The sequence below is a fragment of the Malaya genurostris genome, chromosome 3 (assembly GCF_030247185.1).
Source record: "Malaya genurostris strain Urasoe2022 chromosome 3, Malgen_1.1, whole genome shotgun sequence".
Lineage (NCBI taxonomy): Eukaryota > Metazoa > Arthropoda > Insecta > Diptera > Culicidae > Malaya > Malaya genurostris.
Window position 1 is genome coordinate 185,097,451 of NC_080572.1, and position 26,576 is coordinate 185,124,026.

General features: G+C 40.5%; 4 protein-coding genes across 4 annotated transcripts; 2 read left to right on the plus strand and 2 right to left on the minus strand.

Annotated features, from left to right (window-relative positions):
* Nucleotides 1-19: 19 nt before the first annotated feature.
* On the minus strand, nucleotides 20-2,322 carry LOC131436279 (phosphoacetylglucosamine mutase). The gene is made up of 5 exons (XM_058604918.1): nucleotides 2,246-2,322; nucleotides 2,063-2,187; nucleotides 1,019-1,846; nucleotides 851-956; nucleotides 20-792 (listed from the first exon to the last, which is right to left on the minus strand). Exons 1-5 carry the CDS (start codon nucleotides 2,267-2,269, stop codon nucleotides 181-183), a joined length of 1,695 nt encoding a protein of 564 aa, XP_058460901.1. The 5' UTR covers nucleotides 2,270-2,322; the 3' UTR covers nucleotides 20-180.
* A 136-nt stretch (nucleotides 2,323-2,458) lies between these two features.
* Nucleotides 2,459-4,521, plus strand: LOC131436280 (pre-mRNA-processing factor 19). Its single transcript, XM_058604919.1, has 4 exons — nucleotides 2,459-2,626; nucleotides 2,720-2,869; nucleotides 2,939-4,145; nucleotides 4,207-4,521. Exons 1-4 carry the CDS (start codon nucleotides 2,608-2,610, stop codon nucleotides 4,349-4,351), a joined length of 1,521 nt encoding a protein of 506 aa, XP_058460902.1. The 5' UTR covers nucleotides 2,459-2,607; the 3' UTR covers nucleotides 4,352-4,521.
* Nucleotides 4,522-14,719: 10,198 nt separating this feature from the next.
* LOC131434139 (uncharacterized protein K02A2.6-like) lies at nucleotides 14,720-16,966 on the minus strand. The gene has a single exon (XM_058600785.1). It carries the CDS (start codon nucleotides 16,964-16,966, stop codon nucleotides 14,720-14,722), a length of 2,247 nt encoding a protein of 748 aa, XP_058456768.1.
* Nucleotides 16,967-21,475: 4,509 nt separating this feature from the next.
* LOC131434140 (uncharacterized) lies at nucleotides 21,476-22,273 on the plus strand. Its single transcript, XM_058600786.1, has one exon. It carries the CDS (start codon nucleotides 21,476-21,478, stop codon nucleotides 22,271-22,273), a length of 798 nt encoding a protein of 265 aa, XP_058456769.1.
* Nucleotides 22,274-26,576: the final 4,303 nt, after the last annotated feature.

Genomic DNA, 26,576 nt, shown 5'->3' on the forward strand with positions numbered 1-26,576 from the left:
GGAAATAAGTTGTTACCAATCGATTAAACAAATTTTATTGATGCGAACAAAACGTAAAATAAAATATTTTTATCTTTAATAATTTTAATCTCAATATGGAAATCTGTTTGGTCCTGTATAAAACAATGGCAGTATCGCTTAGCACATTTCATTTCACAACCGGGAACCAATCTGTCTTATTCAAATCCTTGGTAGCTCTGGTCGAGCTCCAACACCGCCGGCTTTCTCGTAGACAACATTCGCCACCTCGAGAGCTAGCTCTAAGGTATTTTCCTTGGTACTAGCCTCGGCATACACGCGCACGACGTCCTCCGTCCCGGAAGGACGCATAAATGATCTTCCTTTGCTGTACTTGGCGACTATTGCATTGATAGCATCTTGTAATCCTTCCGGTGTGACACACACTCTCTCCGCATCGGTGGTAGTGATCACGTTTCTATTCTCAACTTTTATTTTCATCAGCACGTTCGGTAAGTCGGAATACGTCGCAAGCCAATCGCTAAGTGCCCATCCCTTGGAGTGGAGCACCGTTTCTACCAGTAGCATGTCAGAAATAGCATCACCAACGGTTTCGTTGGTTAGATCAATAGTCTGAAGAAGTAATTTGGCAGCATCGCGTTGCTCCTGGGCCAGCGAAAGATCACTACTGGATGCCGCGATCTTAGCTTTAGCGTTTTGACTGTAAATAATAGTACCATGGCCATTAGCTTCAAAATAGACACCGATGTCGTAATCTAACGCTTTGTGATGCAAATGTTTTACACCAGTGGAGACACACGCAACAGGAACATTCTAAAGTAAATCACAATTGAAAAAAAGCGCGGTAATTTTTTTAAATTTTTCGTAATACCAGTTGGTTTATGATATAGTCCGTGGACGCTCCGTTTGCGTAGGCAGTTTGGACGAGACCCATCTCTAGCTGCACACCACATTTACCCACCAGATCTTTCAGATATCTGTTAAGGTTTGCGAATTAGTTGAACGGAAAGAAAATCGAAAAGAAATACAAAAACCTCACCCAGCTATCAAAGTTGCGATTCGGTCTCCATCTAGTAAATGAAATACACCTGCGTCATCAGTGAAATAATAAACGACCCGATCGGCATCGCCATCTACCGAAACACAACGCGCATTCGGTTCTAGCTCAGGAATTCCTTCGGGTGCTCGTTGATTAGTCTTTACAAAATCCGCTCCACAGTTAAAATTGATTTTCCCATTGCTGTTGAACACTTTTACATCTAGATAACCATCCAATTTCTTGATGAAACCCAACATCTTCAAGGAACCAACACCATTGGCTCCATCATAATAAACCTTATGAATATAATTTCCTTTCTCAAATACGGTTCCTCTAATGCTCTTGAAGGCAGTGATCAGTTTGTTCATATAACCCTCCTCGGTCGGCAGTCCATACGCCATATTAGTGTTGGAACACGTGACGAAGTAGTGAAGCATCGGAGTGGTCACTATGCCGAAGTCCCTTACACTGCCCTTCATAGCCGCAATGCCATTTAGGACGGCTTTTGCCAACTGTGGGCTATGGTAACGGGTGTCCATACCGACATACACCTTGGCCGGGTTGTTATTATCGATTCCTTCGTCGGAACAGAGCTTGGCAATCTGGCTCTCCAGTTCCGTATCGCTTATGTTGACTAACGCGGTGGCTAGCTGTTCCCACCGTTGTTCCAACATTTCACCCCGTGGATCAATCAGTTTTACTCCATTGTCCTGTTCGGGATTGTGCGATGCCGTTATCATTACACCGATCACTTGACCTCCTTTAGCACGGGATCGTAATGTTGCCAGCAGTCCCATCCGGTACATCACATAGTCGAGATTATCAGCGCTACATAAAACAGAAAAGGGGATGTGATTAGTTTATTTATGACTAATATGCACTTGTCATACTTTAAACGATTGAAAAATTGTTACGCATACGTAACAATCCGGATCTAGCGTTCCACATCTACTGGCACTTGAGTGCATCAATTATGCATCATCAAGTGAAAGCACACTGATTGGTAAAAGCAGAACTATATAATCTCTTAAATTTCCTACTTACTGTGATCGAAATCCGGCTGTTCCGTACTGAACATCTTTCTGGTTGTCTTTCTTCCGGTGGTATTCCCTTGCAAAGGCATACACTTGCCGTAGGTTAAAAGTCATTTTCACAGCCTTCAGATTCTTCTAAAAACAGATAATTACTGTACATGCATCAACTCAGTGTGGAATGTAATTTTCGTACTGCAAATCGGAGAAATAAATGCATATCACATCACTTATGGCCAACGTCATCAGCTGCTTTGGCATTCATCATTCATAAGATAATTGCGGAGATGGATTCACAAACAAGAATGGTGATTGGTGCTAGAGGTGTTAAATGTGCTACCTGATGATGCGGCTCACATCGTGAAAAAACACGAGAACGATAAGAACACGGCTGAGCGTGTAACCCCAACTGAATGTCGCGAAACGATACTCAAACTGTCAAAAAACGAACTATGCAAAGCTGTCTGCTGTTTCGCTAAATTTTCAGTTCGAAACAAGTGATATTAAGTGAAATACTGCTATCCTCGAACAAATATCGGCTAAACTTAACTAAAAGAAATGTCGCTTGTTTGTAGCAGTAAGTATATTGGTTTGAAAATTCAATAATCGCAGCATGAACAGAAGCCGAAAAAGGTGTGAGGTTATGTTTATCGATTGTTTTGCTTTGCAGTATCCAATGAAATCCCGGAACATCCAGTCGTTTCGCCCAGATCGGGGGCAATTTTTGAAAAGCGACTGATTGAGAAATACATCGTCGAAAATGAGTGCGATCCGATCAATGGTGAGCCATTGAAGGCAGAGGAATTGATCGAAGTCAAAAGTAAGTCCATCTAGCAACGACTTTAGACCACTTCATTTGTTTTTGTAAATCACTACTATTACATTTTAGCTCCTCCAATCGTTCGACCGAAACCACCAAGCGCCACAAGTATTCCAGCGACACTGAAAATGATGCAAGACGAATGGGACGCACTGATGCTGCACGCTTACACTCAAAGGCAGCAGCTGCAAACGGCTCGCCAAGAATTGTCACACGCCTTGTACCAGCATGATGCTGCTTGTCGTGTAATTGCCCGTTTGAACAAGGAAGTAGCTGCCGCTCGCGAAGCTTTAGCTACGCTGAAACCACAGACCGGAATGGGTTCGATTCAATCGAGCGTTATTCAGCAGCCATCAATCGCTGCCGAAGCGGGTGGAGTTGCGATCCAACCAATCGAACAGGCTGGCATGAGTGTCGAAGTTATACAGAAGTTACAAGATAAAGCAACGGTGCTTACGCAGGAACGAAAAAAGAAAGGCCGTACCGTTCCAGAAGAATTGGTTAGTGCCGAAAAGATACGAGGATTTCTTACGTTGGCTTCTCATCCGGGTTTACATTCGGCTAGTGTTCCTGGAATTCTAGCACTAGACATTAATCATTCCGATCAGAGCAAGATCCTTACTGGTGGAAATGATAGAAACGCAACTGTGTTCAACAAGGACACCGAGCAGATTGTGGCAATCCTCAAAGGACACACCAAGAAGGTGACGAAGGTTATTTTTCATCCGGAGGACGATACGGTTATAACCGCGTCTCCGGATGCGTGCATCCGCATCTGGCACGTGCCAACATCTCAAACACAACTATTACTTCGGTGTCACGATGGTCCGGTGACAGGTCTCTCGCTGCATCCCACGGGAGATTACGTACTGTCCACGTCTTCCGACAAGCATTGGGCATTTTCCGATATCCGCACTGGTCGTTTGCTGACGAAGGTCCCCGATACAGCCGACATTGGCTTGACAACCGCTCAATTCCATCCGGATGGATTGATTTTCGGAACGGGAACCGAGGACTCGCAAGTTAAAATTTGGGATCTCAAAGAACAGAGCAATGTGGCAAATTTCCCCGGACACACGGGACCCATCACGGCAATTTCCTTTTCCGAAAACGGTTACTATTTGGCTACCGCGGCCGATGATGCGTGCATCAAACTGTGGGATTTGAGAAAGTTGAAAAATTTCAAAACCATCACCTTGGACGAGGGATACGAAGTTAAAGATCTGTGCTTTGACCAAAGCGGTACTTATTTGTCCATTGCAGGAACCGATATCAGGTAAAATATGTGATATTGTTCTGAATTGTAACGAATAATTATTCCATCACTGTTTTTACAGAATATTCTTGTGCAAACAGTGGCAAGAATTGAAAGTATTCAACGATCATACTGCACTAGCAACCGGAATTCGATTCGGAAAGCACGCCCAATATGTCGCCTCAACAAGTATGGATCGTACGCTCAAATTGTACGGCATAGAATAACAAGTTTCCGTATTAGCTCTAAACATGCAAAAATATAATGATAAATAATAATGGAACACACACTACCAAATCAGTTTATTATTATCAGTTTTCATGAAAAGTTGTATCTAGTTTATTTTATCGTGATTTTTGCATTCATTATTTTTTTCTTTGACAATGTATTGAAATTCTTAAAAACGACCACTTATAACAAGTAAATGCTCTGCAAAAATAAGATTCGAAATAAATTCTTGACAGTTAGTTTTCCAATGATTCTGTTCATCTTCGATTACTTTTTTGGTTTGACCTTCACCTTAAGTAATGATACTTATGGATTTTTGACTTTGTCTTGGGTTAGCGGATCAATGCTTAGGTCGCTTAGGTTGCAGTTTCTGACAAGCACCCTCATTCTAGTTTACGATTCGTTCGAAAGTATGTCAAATTCATGATACCGTTTACGTTGGAATCTATCACAAACAACGTACATGCATAGGAAAAACGCCAACTTTAAAGGACTATTCACACATTTCAGTTCCGTGACGGTTCAGTGAAAGTGCCTTCAGTGCGCCGTCAGTGTTCTTTTTTATCGGAACCCTTCCGTTCCGTTTCCGTTCCGGCACAGCCAATGCAATGACATACCGACTTCAGTGAAAATAAAAATATCATAAATACGTTTATTTCTTAAGGCAGTTTACATAAGTTTTTCTTCGCCGTAGCATCACTTTTACATAATATTCTTATCCTAATTTAATTCTAACATAGTCACAACGTTTTGCATTTATTAAAACATATTCTCTTATTACTTAAATATCATCTTAGGTAACTCGTCATTAATTATGAAATCTACTCGGAAATATTATTTGAACCAAACGATTAACTTCTATAAATTATAAAATAAGCTGTTATTTTCAGACATTTTGTTAATAATTTCATAAACTGTTTCGAGTTTGTTTGTATCATTACATTATTTTTATTCTAATTTAGCTATTGGTTGAACTCATGGACGCAGCTGGGATCAGAACTAAGTCTTGAAAGGGGCCTTTATTAAATTGAAACTCCAGTTTTCTTTATGAAATGATAAATAAGTTTCATGTATGAAAGGTCACGACAAGCAAGAATGTTTCGAACTGGGATATTGGATAGTCTACCTTGGGTACGCAAAGAATTTATTAGTTGAGAGTTAGTTGACATCACGATACTCCACGCATGTCCAAACGACATGATCAATATCTCGATAACCTTCGCCACAAGCACAATGATTAGTCTCGGAGAGCCCAATTCGAAGGAGATGTGCATCTAACGTGTAGTGATTGGACATGAGTGTAGACATCACACGAATGAAATCTCTACTCACATCCAGTCCCCTGAACCATGCCTTTGTCGATATTTTCGGAATAATTGAGTGCATCCACCGACCCAGATCATCTTTATCCCAAGAAGCTTGCCAGCTGGCAAGTGTTCTTTGGCGAGACGAGCTATAGAATTCGTTGAAAGCAATTGGTCTCTCATAAATTTCACCCTCAATAGCACCACGTTTGGCTAAAATATCGGCTCTTTCATTGCCAGGAATGGAGCAATGAGCCGGGACCCAGACTATAGTGATTAGATAATTATTGTTCAATATGTCGTTCAGGCACTGTTTTATTTTGCCCAGGAAAAACGGTTCAGTCTTGCCAGTCATGTTTGAGCGAATGGCTTCAATTGCACTCAGACTATCTGTGAAGAGGAAATAATGGTTTGGAATTAATGTGACGATTACACTCAAACTATATTGAACTGCTGCTAGCTCTGCTATATAAACAGATGCAGGTTCTTGAAGCCTAAATGAGGCCGAAACATTATTGTTGAACATACCAAACCCTGTCGCTTCTTCAATTCGCGATCCGTCCGTGTAAAACATTTTCTCAGAGTCAATATGCCTGAACTTACTTGAAAATATTTTTGGGATTTCCGTCGAACGTAGATGATCCGGGATTCCACGCACTTCGCGCTGCATGGATGTATCGAAAAATAAAGTTGAGTCAGGGACATTTAGGAGGCTGACACGGATAGGAATATATCTTGGAGGGTTGATTTCCTGTGACATATGGTTAAAATATACTGTCATGAATTTTGTTTGAGATCGAAGCTCGACTAGTCGTTCGAAATTATTAATTACCATGGGATTCAGCACCTCACATCTTATTAGCAGGCGTGATGAAAGCTCCCAAAATCGATCTTTTAATGGAAGAACTCCCGCCAGAACTTCAAGACTCATTGTATGTGTCGAATGCATGCACCCTAAAGCAATTCGCAAACAACGATACTGAATTCGCTCCAGTTTGATAATATGAGAGTTTGCAGCGGAACGAAAGCAAACGCATCCATATTCCATCACTGAAAGTATCGTTGTCTGATACAATTTTATTAGATCTTCCGGATGAGCACCCCACCAAGATCCTGTTATTGTTCGAAGAAAATTTACTCTTTGTTGGCATTTTGTTATCAGAAACCTAATGTGTCCTCCCCACGTGCATTTGGAATCGAACCACACCCCGAGGTATTTAAAAGTTAAAACCTGTTGGATCATTCTTCCCATCATATGGAGCTGAAGCTGCGCGGGATCATGTTTTCTTGAAAAGACGACTAACTCTGTTTTCTCCGCAGAGAATTCGATACCAAGATGAACAGCCCAATCGGACAAGTTATCTAAGGTATCTTGCAATGGTTTATGCAGATCAATAGCTTTGGGTCCAGTAACTGAAACCACGCCATCATCTGCCAATTGTCTTAGTGTACATGGGGTTACTAGACAGCTGTCAATGTCATTTACGTAAAAATTATAGAGGAGCGGACTGAGGCATGAGCCTTGCGGGAGACCCATGTAACTATTTCTGAGTGTTGCCAAATCGCCATGTGAAAAATGCATGTGTTTCTCTGACAAAAGGTTGTGCAAATAATTATTTATAACCGCTGGGAGTCCATTTTGGTGAAGCTTGTCTGAAAGAACATCAATGGAAACTGAATCAAATGCTCCTTTAATGTCTAAAAATACAGATGCCATTTGTTGCTTTTGAGCGAAGGCAATTTGGATGTCAGACGAAAGTAATGCAAGGCAATCATTCGTCCCTTTATTTCTACGGAAGCCAAACTGAGTATCTGACAACAAACCGTTCGTCTCGACCCAAGTGTCGAGACGTCGTAGAATAATTTTTTCGAACAATTTTCTGATGCAGGACAACATCGCAATGGGTCTATATGAGTTGTGATTGGAAGCTGGTTTCCCCGGTTTTTGAATGGCGATAACTTTCACTTGTCTCCAGTCAGGTGGAACAATATTTTGCTCAAGAAACTTGTTGAACAATTCCAACAAACGTCTTTTTGCGAGGTTGGGCAGATTCTTCACCAAGTTGAATTTAATTCTGTCCAACCCTGGAGCGTTATTGTTACAAGACAAGAGTGCTATAGAAAATTCCATCATTGAAAATGGGTTATTAATAAAACCATTATTTGGAGGAGATTCCCGTATAATGCTCTGCGTAGGAACAGAATCTGGGCAAACTTTCCTAGCAAAGTCAAATATCCATCGGTTCGAGTATTCATCACTCTCATTGCCCACGGTACGATTCCTCATTCGTCTGGCCGTGTTCCAAAGAGTGCTCATTGAGGTATCTCTTGACAAACCTTCGACAAAATGTCTCCAATAGCTACATTTTTTGGCTCGAAGTATGCTCTTGTACTTGGTTTCTAAAACCATAAGTTTTTCAAAATTCTGAGGAGTTCCTCCTCCCCGTTTTAGAAACGTCTTGCAAGCATTTTGTTTTGCGAGTTTAGCCTCTGAGCACTCTTTGTCCCACCAGGGGTTGGGAGGCCTTCTGTTAGTCGTTGGCCCAGGAAAGCGTTTAGTTTGGGATTGTTCTGCTGCCTCCAGAATCGAACAAATGAGGAAGTCATATTCTTCAAGTGAAGGGAGCTCTTCCATTGAATTCAAAATACTAGAGATACTACTTTGGTATTTAATCCAGTCGATATTTTTTGTCAAATCATATGGAATACTAGCGGAAGTAGCAATGCAATTGCTACTGCTAATTGAGATGATGATTGGTAAATGATCGCTACCGTGTAAATCAGGCAGTATTTTCCAGGTGCAATCTAGTCGAATTGATGTTGAGCAAAGAGATAGATCTAATGCACTTGGGCGTGCCGGAGGTCTTGGGATCCGTGTCATGCTACCCATATTTAATACCGTCATGCTAAAATTGTCACAAATGTTTTGTATTAAAGATGATCTGCTATCATTGTAAACGGAACCCCACATAATACCGTGCGAATTTAAATCCCCCAGAATCAATCGTGGTGCAGGAAGGGCTTCAACCATTTCATTAAGCTGTTGCTGTCCAACTTGTGCTTTTGGAGGAATATAAACCGAAGCTATGCAAATATCTTTGCCTTTAATGTTTATTTGGCAAGCAACAACTTCTATACTAGAAGTTGAAGGGATGTTTAATCTATAAAAGGAACAGCATTTCTTAATTCCCAAAAGCACTCCACCATACGGAGAGTCTCTATCGAGACGTATAATGTTAAAATCATAAAAATTTAAAGCTATGTTTGAAGTAAGCCATGTTTCGCATAAAGCAAATACATCACATTTTTGACTATGCAATAATATTTTAAATGAATCAAGTTTTGGCATGATGCTTCGACAATTCCACTGCAGGACAGTGATTGTATCATTTGCGACGGGTGATAAATTATCCATCAAAAGATACAAAACCTGAGACAATTGGCCATTGAGCTGATAACTGCTTCAAAAAGGTTCTAGCTATTGGAAGGAATGCCATTATGAGGGTCTTTAAGGGTTCAGATATATTGAATGCTGAGAAAATCCATTCAACAATTTCCGAAAACTTCAGTAATCCTGTTGGTGGCTGTGAAATGGAGCCCACTGGATTATTATCTTTTTCTGTACTAGATCCTGGATTGGTTTGTGAATTTGACAAACCAGGAGGCACAGTCTTTGGTTTTGACTTTTTTTGTTTAACACGGGGATCTTTTTTTGAAGATGAAATTTTAGGTGTCTTTTTTGGTAATTTGGAGGAAGACTTCTTTCTCTTAACTGACCCTTGGGTAGTGATAAACGAATTACCTTCACTATTTTCGTCAGAGTCAGAGTCCTCTGGTTCCTCTAGATTTGAAAACCCGTTTTCGGTTTCCAAAGGGGGGACATCAATGACCGTTTTAAGCATTTCTGCATATGTGCGCTTAGACCGTGCTTTTAAAGAAAGCTTAATTTGGTCTTTGTGCACTTTAAATGCAGTGCATACTGAAATATCATCATGAGGACTATTCCCACAATAAATACATTTTTCAATTTCCTTGTTGCAATCATTATCTTTATGAGGCCCTTCACACTTAATACATTTTGGTTTATTACTACAGTAAGTAGCTGTGTGGCCGAATTTTTTGCAGTTCGTACAATTCATTACATTCGGAACAAAAAGCCGAACAGGGAGGCGAATTTTATCGACATAGACATGGGACGGCAACGCAGACCCGGCAAATGTCACTCGAAACGAGTCTGATGGGCGATAAACTTTTTTTTCCTCTTCATGAACTACTGAGTACAGTTGTTTGCAATCCAGTATTTTCACACCCTCAAGCATAGAGTTCTTGAAACGACCAACACCATGCTTGAGTAAATCATCTACCGTAAGACTCGCTTCGGTAACAACACCGTCAATTTCGACATCTTTGGAGGGTATGTAAACTTTATACTCTTTATTGAAATGTTCCGAAGAGACAATATCATTCGCGTGTTTCAAATTATTTACCACAACACGAATTTTATCGTTATTTACTTTTATGATCTCTTTGATTGAAGAGTATCGTGATGTCAAACCTTTATTAATTTGAAAAATGTTTAATGGCTTTGATATACGTCTAAAAAAGACTATCCAAGGCCCAGAAGAGCTCTCCTGATATTTTTTCGTTCGTGGGGGTATCGGATTCATGCTAGGATTTACGTCCATGGATTCATCCATTACATTAAAATTTTTAACTAAACTTTAAAATAAAATTTGAAACCAACACTACACAGTACTCAATCAAAAGGAAAAGAAAAAACTTCTACCTTGAAATTGTTGTCTATCTCCGTTGCACTGCCGTGTAGATACTCGTTGCTCTAGATGTTCTTGTTGGATGTATCTGGACGTTGATACAATGCTGAAGCTCACTGTAGCGATAGAATATGATGTGATGCTACTGCTACCTGACATCCAGCACCACTCGAATTCCGATTTGCTTTCGTCTTCGCCAGCTGTAACCAGCGCAGGTCACCGGTGTATACCTGCGTGTTGTATGGCAGTGGAAAGACCGAGTTGTCTTGTCTCCTTCTTCCTAGTGCTCCGCACCGATATGCTTCTGCACCGAAGTGCCTTCGCACCGGTGTGCCTTTGCACTCTCCTGCTTCTATGTGCCTTTGCACTCTTCCTCTTCGATGTGCCTTTGCACTCTCCTGCTCAGCACTTGTGGCTGTATATTGCGGCCTGGGTAGAGTTTGGGAAACGCCCTTTGTTGTTTCCTTCACCAGCTTGGCCCAGCACTAGGGCTCTCTTATGCAGTACGACTATACGTTTTAACGGCTGCTGCCAACAGGTTTCTACCTGTAGTTCAACCGTTGTCTTATTTAACGCGTGTAAACCAACCAGCGTTATTAAACTGTACGCTTCTATACACAACCTTCTCGGTTGAACGGCTATTACTGAATGAAAATAAAAATATCGGTGACGACGAATTTGAGTATGCCGGACGGACGCTATACTGACGGCGAGCTGCTCTGAAACGGCACGATGCCGGATAGGTGTAAATGCGCGCATAGAAAACGAATGAAATAATATCAGTATCCGTGCACGGTGTCGTGCCGGCACTGAACCGGACCGGATATGTGTGAATAGTCCTTAAACCATCAGTTCCGGTACAGACTTAAGGTGAAATGTAGCGTCATAAAATGCGCGCAAAATTTTATCCGCTTCAGTTGAACGAACCGTCGCACAAAGCATACCAAGAAAAACGGACACATAGAAACAAGAACTTTTTTCAATGATTCAACGCAGTGGGCTTACCTCTCGTCATATTGGCTTGTAAAAAAGACTGGACATAATGGATTTTTGAATCCTTCACACTTTGAATATATACTAATTCAATTGTTATTGTTAGTGATTACTCTTACACTAGAGCTATAAATCATGAGTAATTATGAATGACTAACATGAGGTTACATGTATATTTATTGAATAACTTGCTTACCATGTATATGCCTTAGCTTAGTAGCAAGCATGGATTCTTCTTCAAAAGAACGATTGAAGACAAGAGAACATTCAAGTATTTTTGATATCTTTGCCAGTAGTTCACCAGGCCCTTCCCGCCGATGAGATAGAATATACGTAAAAGTATTTACTTGACTCGCATGAGGTCATCTTACCATGCAGTTAAAATTATTTAGTGAATCTTTTCTCAAGCACATATTTGAGGCACGAAATTAAATATAAAGTTATTTCGTGGTTCATTATTATTCAATCGATTTTGAAAGGAAAATCAAGCGTTGATTCATTGTATTCATAATAATTGAAAAACCAATGAATTCCAATAAGTTTTCCATGCTGACTGCCTCGAAGCTGACTCTCAATTTTTAACACATTGCTTGTATCACAGGTTAATGAACGATAATACTTGGCTTGTATCCATTTCGTTCAGTAGCTTGTCAATGATGAAGCTATAGTTTTGCTATAAAAATTGCTACAATCTAAAATAATACCTGTTATACGATATTATACAGCCAAGATTTATTGCTTCAGCAACATCAATGCATTGAACTCAACAGAATTGGACATTATTAGCATTATAAATGACAGTTACTTAGAAAATAAACGATTTCTTCCAATACCCATTTTATTGTATTCAACTCGTTTTTATTTCAACACAAAACCCAATGCTGCATAAATTCGCGTCATTATTTTATATGTAATTTTTGCTCACGATATAATGCCACCGTGCCTTTCTCACACCACTTCAATACGAAACAGCAGTGCGCAAGCAATAAAAAAAATGCGGAAAAGTTTATGTAAACTTTTTCAAATTTCGGTTGTTTTAGCTAATATTTTATAATTTTGAGTTGCATTTTCAGATTCTTTGTGAAATTCTGCTATAAACACTACTTTTCAGTTCTAACATCATCCCCGTGGAACGGAACAGTAACCGTTTATACATTTCAAAAACCAATTACGGCTCGGCAAAGCAAAATTTCAAAATTCTAAGAATACTTAGTTATGATAAATTTGATTTCGAAAACTTAAGTGTTTTTGGTTTTTCGAAAATCGGTCTAGTTTTTGAATAATTGACCAAAAACGCGATTTTCGCATTCCGCTACATTTCACCTTAAGTTGTAATGGAAAATATTTGATATTATTTGTAATACTCGCTTGTGGCCGTGATAATAATACAGTTTTTTATGGTTTAATGATCGTCTTTTATTAACTCCCGCGCAACTGATATCAACTCAACTCAACCGACTCAACTTAACAATAACCTCGTTCTCCTCTCTGTACAGGCCCGCACTCAGGTACCACATCTCCCTTTTTCTATTTACTGATGCTTATGGTACGTAATCTTCATATCTAGATGTTTTTTTTTTTTGTAACACGTCGTTGTCGACTTAACGGATTCAATTCAGACCTTTCGTTGTCCTTCTGCTCAAGGTCAAATCCGTAGAAATCACCTTCTGAGTTAGTAGGCTCTGGAAACTGATTATGCCCGTCGATGTTTTCTTCTCCAGTTGTAGGTATAGCATCGATTTGTTCTACTTCATTTCCGGACTGCCTTTTCAAATGTGCAACGTTGCGATCATACAATCTACCTGTAGCTGTGTCCTCAACAGTAACACGGGGCCCCGAGCGCTGCGTAACTACGTACTCATTCGGGCTGAACGTCGTTGATAACTTGTTTTCTGGTAATAGGTTCTGCATTAATACTGTATCACCTACCACAATTGAGGATTTTCTTGCCCTACGCCTGAGGTCTTCTGTCTGTTTCCCTTTATCTTTGAAAGCTTGATCTCTGTCGCGAGCCTCAGTACTGGTAGGAGCTGTCTCAATATCATTTAATGCTGGTATTTTAGATCTAATAGTTCGTCCATACAGTAATTCAGTTGGTGTTTTCCCAGTGATTGTATGAGGTGTGGTGTAGTACATCAGCAAATATTCACGAAGATCCCGCCGCCAGTCTCTACCGAGAGTGTGACTGATCTGGAGGCGTTTCAAAAGGGAGCGGTTCTGGCGCTCTACTAAACCGTTTTCTTGTGGCCAGTATGGGGTTGAATGTCGAAGAGTGATTCCTTTCATTTTACTGTATTCTTCGAGCTCTGTTCCTACAAACTGTTTCGCATTATCTAAAGTGATTGTTTGCGGGTAGCCGAGGCGGCTAAATATTCGGTCAAGCCTTTCTACAGTTTCTCTCGCAGTTATTTTGGTCATCGTCTTCACTTCCTTGTAACGACTGAAGTAGTCGATTATTACAAGTAGGTATGTTCCGCAAGGTAAAGGTCCGAGAAAATCAATAGCCACCTAAATCCATGGCTTCGAAGGCATTTCACGGCGGTTCATGGGCTCCGGTTTATTGGGTAAGCTCACTAATCTACACCCGTCACATTGCTTTACCCTCTTCTCGGCATCCCGCAACCGACGCTTCATCACAGATTCGCCCGGATGGCCCTCATGAGCTAAATCTAGCATACGTGATCGTAAACAATCAGGGATCACTAACTTGTTTTCTCTGACAACCAGGTCACCGACGAACCCTAATTCGTTCTTGAAAGGAACGAATAGCCTAACTTGTTGTGCATCCCAGTTCATGGTATGCAAGCTTTGCTTCACGGCCTTCAAAGTAGGGTCTGTGCAGGACATTTCTTCAAGCAGTTGAACATCGATTGCAGCTGATTCGAGAACTGCTAGCACCATAAATTTGCTTTCTGCGTCAAACTCTTCCGGAGGCTGTTCCACAACTAATCTAGATAATGGATCCGCGATATTACTTGACCCTTTGCTGTATTTAACTGTGAAGGAAAACGACTGGAGCCTAAGCACCCATCGTTCAATTCGGGAGCATGGTCTAGATGTAGGCTTGAAAATCGCCTCCAAGGGTTTGTGGTCTGTTTCTAGCTCAAATTTGCGTCCTAGGAGATAAATGGAAAATCGCTCCACTGCCCAGACTAGAGCTAGTGCTTCTTTTTCCGTTTGACAGTAACGTTTCTCTGTCTCTGTCAGGCTTTTGCTAGCTTAAGAAATTGGTCGTGGAGACTCGTCGGTGGGTCCTTCAAACTGTATAAGAACTGCCTCGAGAGCAACAGGAGAGGCGTCAGCAATTACCCTTGTCCTCAGTGTTGTCGAAGAACCGCAGATATTTGACGTTTCCAATCATCTCCTTAAGTTTAGCGAAAGATGCTTCTTGCTCTCTGCCCCAAGTAAATTTAACACCAGAATGAGTTAACTCGCGAAGCGGAGCAGTTATTGTCGCTAGGTTTGGCAAAAACCGACCGATGTACGTCACCAAACCCAGGAAACTGCGGACTTCCTCCGAGGTTTCAGGAGCTCGAAACCTTTGAAGTGCTTCAATTTTACTGTTCGAAGGGTAGATGCCGTTGGGAGATATGATGTGTCCCAAAAATTCCAATTCAGATACCTTAAACACACATTTACTGTGATTCAGAAGTATTCCGTATTCTTTCAGCGTTGACAACACACTTTTGAGTGCCGCATCATGTTTTTCTTCCGTGCTGGCAAAAATCAGAATATCGTCAATGAAGTTAACTGCATTCTTGCTGTAGGGGCTGATGATTTGCTCTATAATTCGTTGGAATGACTCAGGGGCACAAGCAATACCGTACATTAGCCATTTGTATCGAAAGAGGCCCATGTGTGTTATGAACGTAGTTATGTAACGACTCTCGCTATGAAGCTCTACTTGATGAAAAGCTTCTGTGACATCGAGACGGCTGAACCATTTTGCAAATGTGAACCGCGGTAGGAAATCTTCCATTGTTGGCATGATGTGTCGTTCTCGCACAATTGCCGCATTCGCTCTGCGCATATCTACGCATAGACGTAAATCCCCATTATCTTTTACGACTATTACCAGCGGCGAAACCCAAGGACACCCACCTTCAACAGGTTCTATGATGTCAGTAGCTAGCAGTGAATTAATTTTCTCCTCGATCTTCGTTAGGAGTGCAATAGGCGGCCGCCTAGGTTGTTGGCAAACTGGTAGCACAGATTTATCAATCGGTATCTTCATGTGAATACCCTTTATCTTAGGAAACGGCTGAATTCCTGTTGTATTAACTGCATTTACCCCATGAGTACTTGGAAATCCGATAAACAAAACTCCTAAATCTGTAGCTGTGACCCGACCTAATAAGCATTGTTGTCCACCCTTGACTACGTAAAATGTGGCGACCTTTTCAATAATCCTGCCGCCGTCGTCTATTGATACGGTTGTGTCAAACTTGCCCATAAGTGTTAATGGCTTCGCATTTTCTCCATAAGGTAGGAATATTTCATTGCAGTTCTTCGTTTGGTTCCATATCTTTACTCGATTCGCTTTGATGTAGTTCCAAGATCGCTCATCGACAATGTGTTTCTGGCACCCGGAGTCTACGAGCACCTGGAACACTACTCCACCGAGCTTTATCGGAATTAGTTCGCCCCCATCGCTAATACTGAACAGAAAATCGCTTTCCGTGTTTTCTGAAGTGTCAATCTCGTTTACTTGGTGCGATTTGAATCGTTTGTTTGCCCATGGCATTTCTTTCTTTGGAAACTGCTTGCGTTTTTGTACAGCAATTGATCGACATTGGGCAGCGAAATGCCCGATACGTTTACATTTCATGCATTCTTTGGATCTTGCTGGACAAGCGGGATCGCTCGCGACATGGCCACTCCGACCACATCGTGTGCATACCTTACTCGGAAGTTGTTTGATTTTGTTTATATTCGACGATAAGGTGCTGTCCAGCTCGCTGGAACAACCAGTCCCCGGGAGGCTAATCAACTGTGCATGCTGCTTTACTGATTCATACGAACTGACAATTTTTGTTACGTCATCCAGCTTCAGAACGTCTTTTTGAAGCAGCTGCTCTTTAAGGTCGTTCGGTGTATATAGAATCACCTTATCAACCACACTAATGGCTCGGCTTTCTTCCGCATTGTTACCAAAGTTACATTGCACTGCTTGATCCTGACAGCGAAGAAGTAACTTTTCTAATGTTTCTTCCGTATCGGGTTTCAGTGTCCAAAAAATGTTTCGCTCGAACGTTTCATGCTGTTTCGGTGAAATATATTCATCCAACTTGCGTATTGCTACTGCAAATGGATCGATTGTTTTCGCCTCATCTTGCTGAACATCTGCACCGGGAATGGAAGCAAAAATCTCCTGCAGATCTGGCCCAGCTTTTGCCAAAAATATATTCTTTATGCGTGTGCGATCAGTATCTCCTGTCGCCGCGATTATGTAATCAAGATTTCTTTTATATTTGATCCATTCGTTCCGAATTATATTACGAGGAAGCGATTTGAACTTAAATTGGGGAATATCCCACTTCTCCATAGTCGCTTTCCTGAAAAAAAAAACAACCCTCATCGGGTTATGGCGAGGTTATGTGCATTCAAAGACTCTCTTGCTTGTTAACACATACCTTCTCAGTTCTGTGTTGATTTTGCTAAATGACCTCTGTCTTTCCTTCTGTGGGAAATTCACTGCTTTTCAGCAGCCGCTACCAGCTGTAGCCTGTCGACTTTGCGACTTTTCCACGTCCTGTTATTAGTAACGTGGCCGCCTCTGCGGTGTTTTGATTCCACCTCTGTGGTCTTTATTTTCCGTACTTAAAAGAAACGGATATCGATCATGTTATAACCTCAATCATATGTATCTAAATTCAATATTGGTATCATTCGTTTTTTTCCGTTACCTGTTTTTTCACCTCGTCGCCAATGTAATACTCGCTTGTGGCCGTAATAATAACACAGTTTTTTATGGTTTAATGATCGTCTTTTATTAACTCCCGTATCAACCAATCGACGAATATCGTACTCAAGATTAATTTATTCACGTTGGTAAAAAAAATTTGAAATTAAACTTCATGCAAATAAAAAAAAAGCATTGAATATAGCAATCTGATCAGCAGTATCTGCAAAAAATATGCTGCTTTTTTTCTTGCAATTTTGTCATGTATTCGATAGTCTACATATTTATAACATTGATAAAATCATGCATTTAATATAAAATAATATAAAGCGTGTTTGTCCATGGCGTATTTTCCATAAAATACCTAATAGATATGAAAAAATTAGATGCGTAAAAACTTGGAACCGCGCATATTTTCGAAGGCTCGCCATAAAAAAAGAACAAGCATTTTACTATGACTGCTATGCTTTCTAAATGTTTTGTTAAAAAAAATCATTTGATTGCAAATCACCTTCACATTCGAAAACAAATTTATTGGAAATCGGTTAAACTGTTTTCAATGTATTCGAACTTATTCATTTAGGTATACTCAACAGACACAATATGGTCCTAATGATAATTTCTAGTAATATACAAAAAATGTTCAAGTATCCTACTGCGTGATAGATGGAAGTCGAATCCTAATGAAACGCGATTGAATGATCTCTGCAAGTCAATAATAGCATTGTTAGCACCGTAATTAGTTCGTCGTAAAGGAAGTCGAAGAAACATCCGCTATTAATAAAGCACGTGCAACATCTCGACTACAACTTGTAGTGTATCGAGAACGATCAGTAACCCGCGACTTTCGTAGCGTGGTACACGCAGAGAAATTGAGCATGTTTAAAATAACAAAACAGTTAGTAGCTTTTAAAATTTGATTTATATTCATTTCAAGCTAGAATATGATTGTTACAAACCAATTTCTCCCTTCAACAAAAACAATGATCTCTGTTTGATTTGAATCAAAATTTTGGTCCAACCAAACCAAAACTATATTTGTTCTCGCTGAGTTTATTGTTGAAATAAACTAACAATTTTTTACATGTCAACCAAAGTTGAGTTAATGTTATCGGTAATGTCCTCGTTGACTCAATCCAGCTATACCGTCATATCAAGGAAAAACTTTGTTCAATTTATCTATGATATTATTTGTGTAATAATACAACTAAGTTTACTGTTTAAATGAACCGCGTTAGTTTTATATCATATAAACCAGAACATGTTTTTTCTCGCGCGTATAAACCACTGCGTTTATGTCTCCCGCGTTAGTTTGCTTCTTTCATTTCCTAGGAGGTTTCCAACAATTCAAGTGTATGTATTGATGATTAAGCACAGACTAACAGACATGACAGTACACACTTAAATTTTTTAGCTGAGTCTCGGCAAAAAAATGCCGAGATTCGCACAGCCGAGTAATCAGCAATCATCTCGGCAAAAATAAAATTACTGAGCGTCTCGGCACCACCAAATTTGACAAACGTCAAATATTGCCGAAATCGTCAGCATAAGATTTACTGTTTGCTCAGTGAAACGTTCACTGAATATTCGGCAATCCAATAAAACGAAAAAATGAAAAAATAAATTACCGAATCATCAGTAATTGAAAATCTAGTCAATTAATTTTGTTTGTAATTTCTCAACATTATAAACACGCCATTCAGGATCAAAAATTCATTTTATTAACACTTAAAGGAGGCTTACAAATTTGTTGTCAGTAGTGCTCAAAGCCTCTACCTGAAAACATGTAGCATCGAAAAAGCGGCGTTTTAAGATGCGGCCACCTTGAGTCGAGCTGGAAATATGAAAATAAAAATATATATTGATTTTTGGCTTACAAAAATGTTCAATATTTAATGATGCATATACGGTATTGTTAAAAAAATAAACTTACTTTGATCTATTGAATTATTCCATGCATTGGGTTATTTTTTCGCATATCCCCCAAAATTTTGTCTCGAGGACTTCTTGAGACCCGTGTTGGGTGTTTTTCCCTTATAATCGCGAGTGCTCTGATAAAGTCGCTTTTTATAAAGCGAAACATGTCACTATATTTATTCAATATTTTTACTTGCAAGTGGTTCCACGGTTCTTCGAAGATTATCCATTTTTTCACTGCGAAGCGAAAATGTAACGCGGCAATAAATGACAGCTGTCGTGCTGAATCTCGGCAACAGCTAGCGCATATTCCGAAATCTCGGCAAACGTCTCTGCTGATGTCGGCATATCTGTTGTTTACTGATAAATTCAGCAAGCAATTATGCCAAATTTCGGCAAAGTGAAGCATTTTACCGAAATATCAGTGAATGCATTTAACGAAGTTCAGAAACATGCGTATTGATTACTGAGCAATCAGCAAATTTACGTGTTGCTGATCAGTTTCGGCATTTTATTATGCCGAGCTCAAGAAATGGTTTTAAGTGTGTATGAGTGAATTCTTATAGAAATATTTTTTCGTGATGCACTAGTTCCACCTATATTGTACTGCGCGAACTATTTACTATCTGTACACCCCTTGTGTTATGTAAAAGTTTTTTTACTAGTTGATTTTCCCTCGTTTGTCAACACCGATCAGCTGCTTGCAGGGATGCCTGATTTCATCAAAATATTTGAATATGAATCGTCACAATAAATTATTGGATTACGTTGATAATATATTTAACTTTTTCGCGATGTTGGAAGGTATTTGACTCAACATTGTTCATCTAGACTATTTTTATTGTGTTGGTAGTTTTCACCATAAATTAAGTGGCGGCAGACCAGAAGCAAGTAAATATTGTAACAAAACGGGTTCGATTTTGTATTGCGTTGGAGGATGGGAAGTAGGCACAATTATGTATATAGTTTTGGCAATATGTATTAAATCTGTATCCTGCATGAAATTCGCATGGACGTATACAAATCAATACATTACAGGTAATTCTGTATGAATGGCAACTCTGTTGGTCAATGGAAAAAATAAACACAGTCTAAATGACAGACAGGATGTTTTTGATAGGGTAACGTGGCGCCATCATGACACATGTGAGTACTGTCCCAAATAAAGGAATATTCGAAATGATCGTTAAAATGATTGAAGAATCTAATTTGAGTGTCCTGTCTGTTAGTCTGTGGATTAAGTATATTTTAAAAATTTGCATCATATTACATAACACATTTTCTTTACAAAAAATATTTGATGCAGGTTCTCGTTCTGGCCGGACTGATGGAGCACCGAATCGTTTGGATGCTATAAAAATAAAAAAACAGGCCTTTACTGCGGTATGTGAATAATTCGATCTTGTAGCAACGGAATGACGAAACGATCAAATGTCTTAAAAAAATTCTAAATTAAAAATAATTGTTTTCTAGAAATTATTGAACCAATATATATCGAAATAAAAGTAGTACAAAATATAACCCTGTAAATTAGTTTGAAAGAAATCATTTTATTTTTAAAAAACAAACAAAAATGTAAAATTTCAACAACGAAAAGCGTTAATTGAAATAGCTAAATTTAAGGTAATTTATTTCAACTAAAAATTTTGTGAATTCAAAGCGCAACAATTCCTAACTTTATCTAAAATTCGTTCATTCATAACAAATTTTTCAAATTGAATTCACTGTGAAATTGTTTGTCAACACTGAGTAAAATTGATTATCATGTTTTGTAGTTTCAAGCAGCAATATTTTCTATATCAAACCAGATTTTCTTTTGTCACTATTTTAACAAAATAAATCGTTGCGTGAAACCTAAATTTGGTTATATTTAAAAAAATTTCTCTGCGTGTAGTTGGTGAGGATTGTTCCACAGTAAGTAAACAACGTACCGCCATTGTTTGTGTGATCGACGCACTAAGCACTTTTTATTGATTTATAGTGATTTTTATTCGTTTTTATTTCCTGCGTTACTCGTAGTCTCGATTAGAATTGGACAGTTTTTTGTGTCGTGGTGGAGTAAAGATAATTTGTGGTGTTTTTCGGTCAGCTTCGTCGCCGCTTTTTTTGCTATCGTATCGCGAAGTGGCGCCTATCGAAGATATCGTTTTATCAAGATACTCAGTTTCACGCTCTTTCTCACCCGACCGAAGCGCCATCTGAATTTCACTGTCGGCATCCTGTGAATTGTTCACTATGGCTAATGCTTGTGATCGTTGTGCCAAAACTGTAAAATCGGAGAAAGATTTCGTTGAGTGTTCGGATTTTTGCCATCATTTGGTACATATGAAATGCGCAAAACACAACAAGCCGTTTCTGAAAGTTTTGGACGAAAATTCCAACCTATTTTGGATATGCGATGAGTGTTGTAAACTGATAAAACTTGCTCGTTTCCGCGACTCGGTTTCTTCGTTTGGAAGCGCATTTGCATCTATCGCAGAGAGAACAGAATCGATTTTTGCTGAGCTGAAGGCCGAAATTAAAAAGAATAGCCAGCAAATATCTCGTCTCTCGCGCAAAGTGCCTGTTTCGTCGCCGCTGCCGCCCAAGCCCGACGGATTTGGTCCCAATGCGAAGCGTCGTCGGGAAGATAGTTCTGAGCCAAGTAAAACTTTGGAAGGTTGCCGGAAACCATCGGATAACTGTAATATCGCCACAGTTCCAACTCCCTGCTCCCTCGTATGGATTTACTTGTCACGTTTTTACCCCAGCGTTAGTAAGGAGATGGTTTCGCAGCTAACAAAAGATGGTTTACAGTGCAGCGAAGATGTCACGGTCATCCCGCTGGTGAAAAAAGATGTCGACGTAAATACTTTGAACTTTGTCTCCTTCAAAGTTGGGATACTGCCCAAATTTCGGGAAGCGGCTCTTAATCCCGACACCTGGCCACAAGGTGTTTTGTTTCGCGAGTTCGAAGATAACAAAAAGCAGAACATCTGGTATCCTCAAATCGATATTTCTCCACCGACGAAAATGGATGCAGCACCGTTATGAATGTATACGAAGTAACACCCAGCCCGCTCCGTTTGATGAGAACACCGCCCCGGCAAACGTTATGAGAGTATAATGGAACCACACCGGGACGCACTGAAGTTGATATTTTGGAAGCTCTCGAACCCCCCGCCACAGTCGTGCCACAGCAGCCAACGTTCTTCAGTCGTCCTGGTCCTGTGCGTGGGTGTGGTGAAAGAGTTTTCCAAATGTCTCATCTCGGCAAGTATATGCATATTCCGTCCTTTCCAAGTGCTGATCTCTCTCGCACTTATAGATGTCCTCCTCTCGCTCTGAATCGGATACTGGGATGCACAGATGTTCGCACCATGGAAGCCCCTGATACGTTCCCCACAGTCGAGCTATTGCAGCCAGCGGTCATCAGTCGTCCCGGCCCTGTGAGTGGGAACGCGGAAGGGGTCTTCCAAACCATCCCAGACGGCAAGTACAATTCAGCCTCAAACGATTCAGGCGTTGATTCACTTCCCGTCGTTTGCAGTTATCCATCGGACGATCAATCTAGTCAACCGCTGCACTTGTACTACCAGAACGTTGGAGGCATGAACATGCACATCAACGACTATTTGCTGGCTTGCTCGGATGATTGCTTCGACATCATCGCTCTTTCGGAGACGTGGCTCAGTGATTGTACGCTATCCGTTCAAGGTTTTGGATCCAACTACGAAGTCTTCCGTACCGATCGCAGCCCCTTAAATAACTCTAAAACTATTGGAGGCGGGGTGCTTATCGCAGTGCATCGTCGTTTGAAGGCGCAATTGATCGAAACCGCATCTGGTAAATGCGTCGAGCAGGTTTGGGTGCGTTTGAAACTGGTCAATTTTTCCCTCTACCTTTGTGTGATATATCTTTCTCCGGACCGATGCCGCGATCTACCGCTAATCGATGTACACATACAGTCGTTGCAAGAAATTACTTCCACTCATGTACTACCCGTAGATGAAATCTTGGTTGTGGGAGACTTCAACTTTTCCAGCATAAAATGGCAGACAAGTTCCGGTGGCTTCTTCTTTCCTGATCCGGCGCTCTCCACTTTCCACATTGGCATTACAACCATGCTCGACGGCTACAACCTCAACCTTCTTCGACAGTCGAATCCTGTCGTTAATGAAAATAACCGGATGTTGGATCTTTGCTTTTCAAGTAGAGAAGATGTTGCACCAAAGATTAGTGCTTCACCGTTCCCTCTGGTGAATTCTGTTCGTCATCATCCTCCATTACATATCGTGCTCGATTCGAACCGCTTACAGAACGCCTGCATTCCAACGGACATCATCTGCTATAATTTTAGTAGAACCGACTACACCAATATGACCGACTTCTTGACACAAATCGACTGGGATGAAGTTCTCGACAACGATGATGTCAATGCTGCTGTGCAGACGTTTTCTAATGTTATGAGCTACGCAATCGACTACTATGTACCGAAACGATCGATACGGCAGACCCGGCATCCACCATGGCTGACTGCGGAAGTGAGACATCTGAAAACGACCAAAAGAGCCGCTCTAAAGAGGTATTCTAAACATGGAGGATTTTCCCTGCGTAATCACTACGTGCAGATAAATCAGTTGTACAAGAAAACCGTTACGCGCTGCCATGCCAACTACTTGATCAACGTACAACGAAAACTGAAATCAAATCCAAGGTATTTCTGGAAACATGTGAATGAGCAAAGGAAAGAAGTCGGGTTACCCTCGTCAATGAGCTTTGAAGATCGTACTGGTTCGTGCATACAGGAAATCTGCCAGATGTTTGCGGAAAAGTTTTCTAGGGTTTTTTCAAATGAAATTCTGACTCAGCAGCAAATTGCTGCCGCAGCACTTAACGTTCCCCTGTCTAATAACTCATTGAACTGCATTAATATTGACGAAGACTCAATACGGACGGCAATTGTAGGAATGAAAGCCTCAAATTCTCCAGGCCCTGATGGAATACCGGCAGTTATTCTTAAAAAGTGCTCGCGTGGAGTAATCGCTCCCCTCTGCAAATTGTTTCGAATGTCTCTCGCTACAGAAGTTTTCCCCAATTTATGGAAAGCTTCCTTTATGTTCCCAGTCCACAAGAAAGGCGATAAAAAGGATATAAACAACTACCGCGGTATCACTTCCCTCAGCGCTATACCAAAGCTGTTCGAAAAGGTTATACTGACACCAATTTTCATTCACTGCAAGCAATATATCGTCGATACTCAACACGGTTTCATGCCTAACCGCTCAACAACCACAAATTTACTATCGTTTTTGTCTTATGTGTTTGATGCAATGTCTAACGGTTTACAAACGGACGTTAGCTACACAGATCTTTCCTCCGCTTTCGATATAATCAACCACGACATCACGGTTGCTAAGTTGGACAGACTTGGATTCAGTTCGAACATTCTTCGTTGGTTGCAGTCGTATCTTAGGTATCGTCGTTTAGCAGTTAAAATTGACGATCATACTTCCGGAGAGTTCCTCGCATCATCCGGAATACCACAGGGAAGTCATCTAGGACCGTTAATATTTTTACTGTACTTCAATGATGTCAATTTTGCCTTGGAATGTCCTCGCTTATCGTTTGGTGATGATGTCAAGATCTATCACATCATCCGCAACTTAGAAGACGCAGCCTTTCTCCAGCGGCAATTGTTAATCTTCGCAGATTGGTGTAAAGTTAACCGTATGATTGTAAATCTAGACAAGTGCTCGGCCATTACGTTCACGAGGAGAAAATGCCATTGCATGTCGAATACTTTCTGGATGGATCCTTAATTGGAAGATCGACTAGCGTTAAGGATCTTGGCGTCCATCTCGATGAACAACTTACATTCAAGCATCACATCAGTTACATTGTAGCTAAAGCTTCCCGTAGCTTAGAATTCCTAATGAGAATAACTAAGCACTTTACAGACATACACTGTCTAAAATCGCTTTACTGTTCGCTTGTTCGTTCAACTCTCGAATATTGCTCGGCAGTTTGGAACCCATGCTACCTGAACGGTGCTCATAGAATTTAGGGAATACAGCGCACATTTGTTCGCTTCGCTCTTCGCCGATTGCCGTGGACCGATCCTCATCAACTACCTAGTTATGAAAGTCGCGGGTTATTAATGGGTCTCGACACATTACAAGTGCGACGAGAATTATCACGCGCTTTGATAATAGCAGATATATTCAACGGTAGGATCGACTGTCCCGTTTTGCTCAACGAAATTAATATTAATGTGCGACCCAGAGCTCTCCGCAACAGTGCTTTTCTTCGACTTCCTATACGACGTACCAACTATGGTGCAAATGGTTCTATTATTGGTTTACAGAGATCGTTCAACCGCGTTTCATCTGGGTATGATTTTAATGTGTCACGAAGCAGAATACGTACAAATTTTCTGAATATTATTAGGAATTATCATTAGGACCAAATTGTGTCTGTTGATTGTAAATAAATAAATAAATGAATAAATAAATAAATAAATAAGTAAGCGCCGTAGAGCGAAGCTAATGAATCTGCGTTGTATCGATTCGATTCTATGAGCTCCGTTTATGTAGTGAAGGTTCCAAACGACAGAACAGTACTCCAAGGATGAACGAACAAGTGAGCAATACAGACGGCTACCGAAATTATTTCAGTGACGGCTGTCAAATCATATTTGGCAAAAAAGTCGCCTGTATCTTAGTTAGCCGAGCGTTTTCATCTTTCCACCTTCGCTGAAAATGTCAAAGAATTCCATCGGTATGACAAATGGCTGGTAACCACGTCTACCTAAGAAATCCTGGTGGATACTATTGTATCGTTTAAGGTGTATGTAACGGTGAGGCAGCCGGACACCAGAATTGCTGCCAGCCATATTGTGCCCTTTGGCAGCCGTTAGTCAGCCGCCTGGCAGCCTAGCCAATGCGGGTCATGATAATTATATTGTTTTCGTTTGAAACCGAAACTATCCATATTTCGGCTGTCAAATCCATACACCAGACCTAGGACCCAACGTTGCAGGGAAAACTGGTATTTATACAGATAGTTGACCTCTATACCCGCAATACAGATATGTACTCTCAAAATACCGATAATTCACTGATCGTACAAATGAATACCGATTTTCGTTTTTAGATTGGATAGACATGAGAAAAGGTTGCTGTGAGACCTTTTTTTTGTTCACCAAAAAGAGCGTTGGCGATACTTTCCTGGTACTTATGTTGACGAGATTTTAATACCGATATGGTACACAGAGATGGCATTTCACCAGAGAGATACACGCGAGAGTCAGATTTTTGCCACACCGAGGATGAAAAAAACTAATCACCGCACAAAG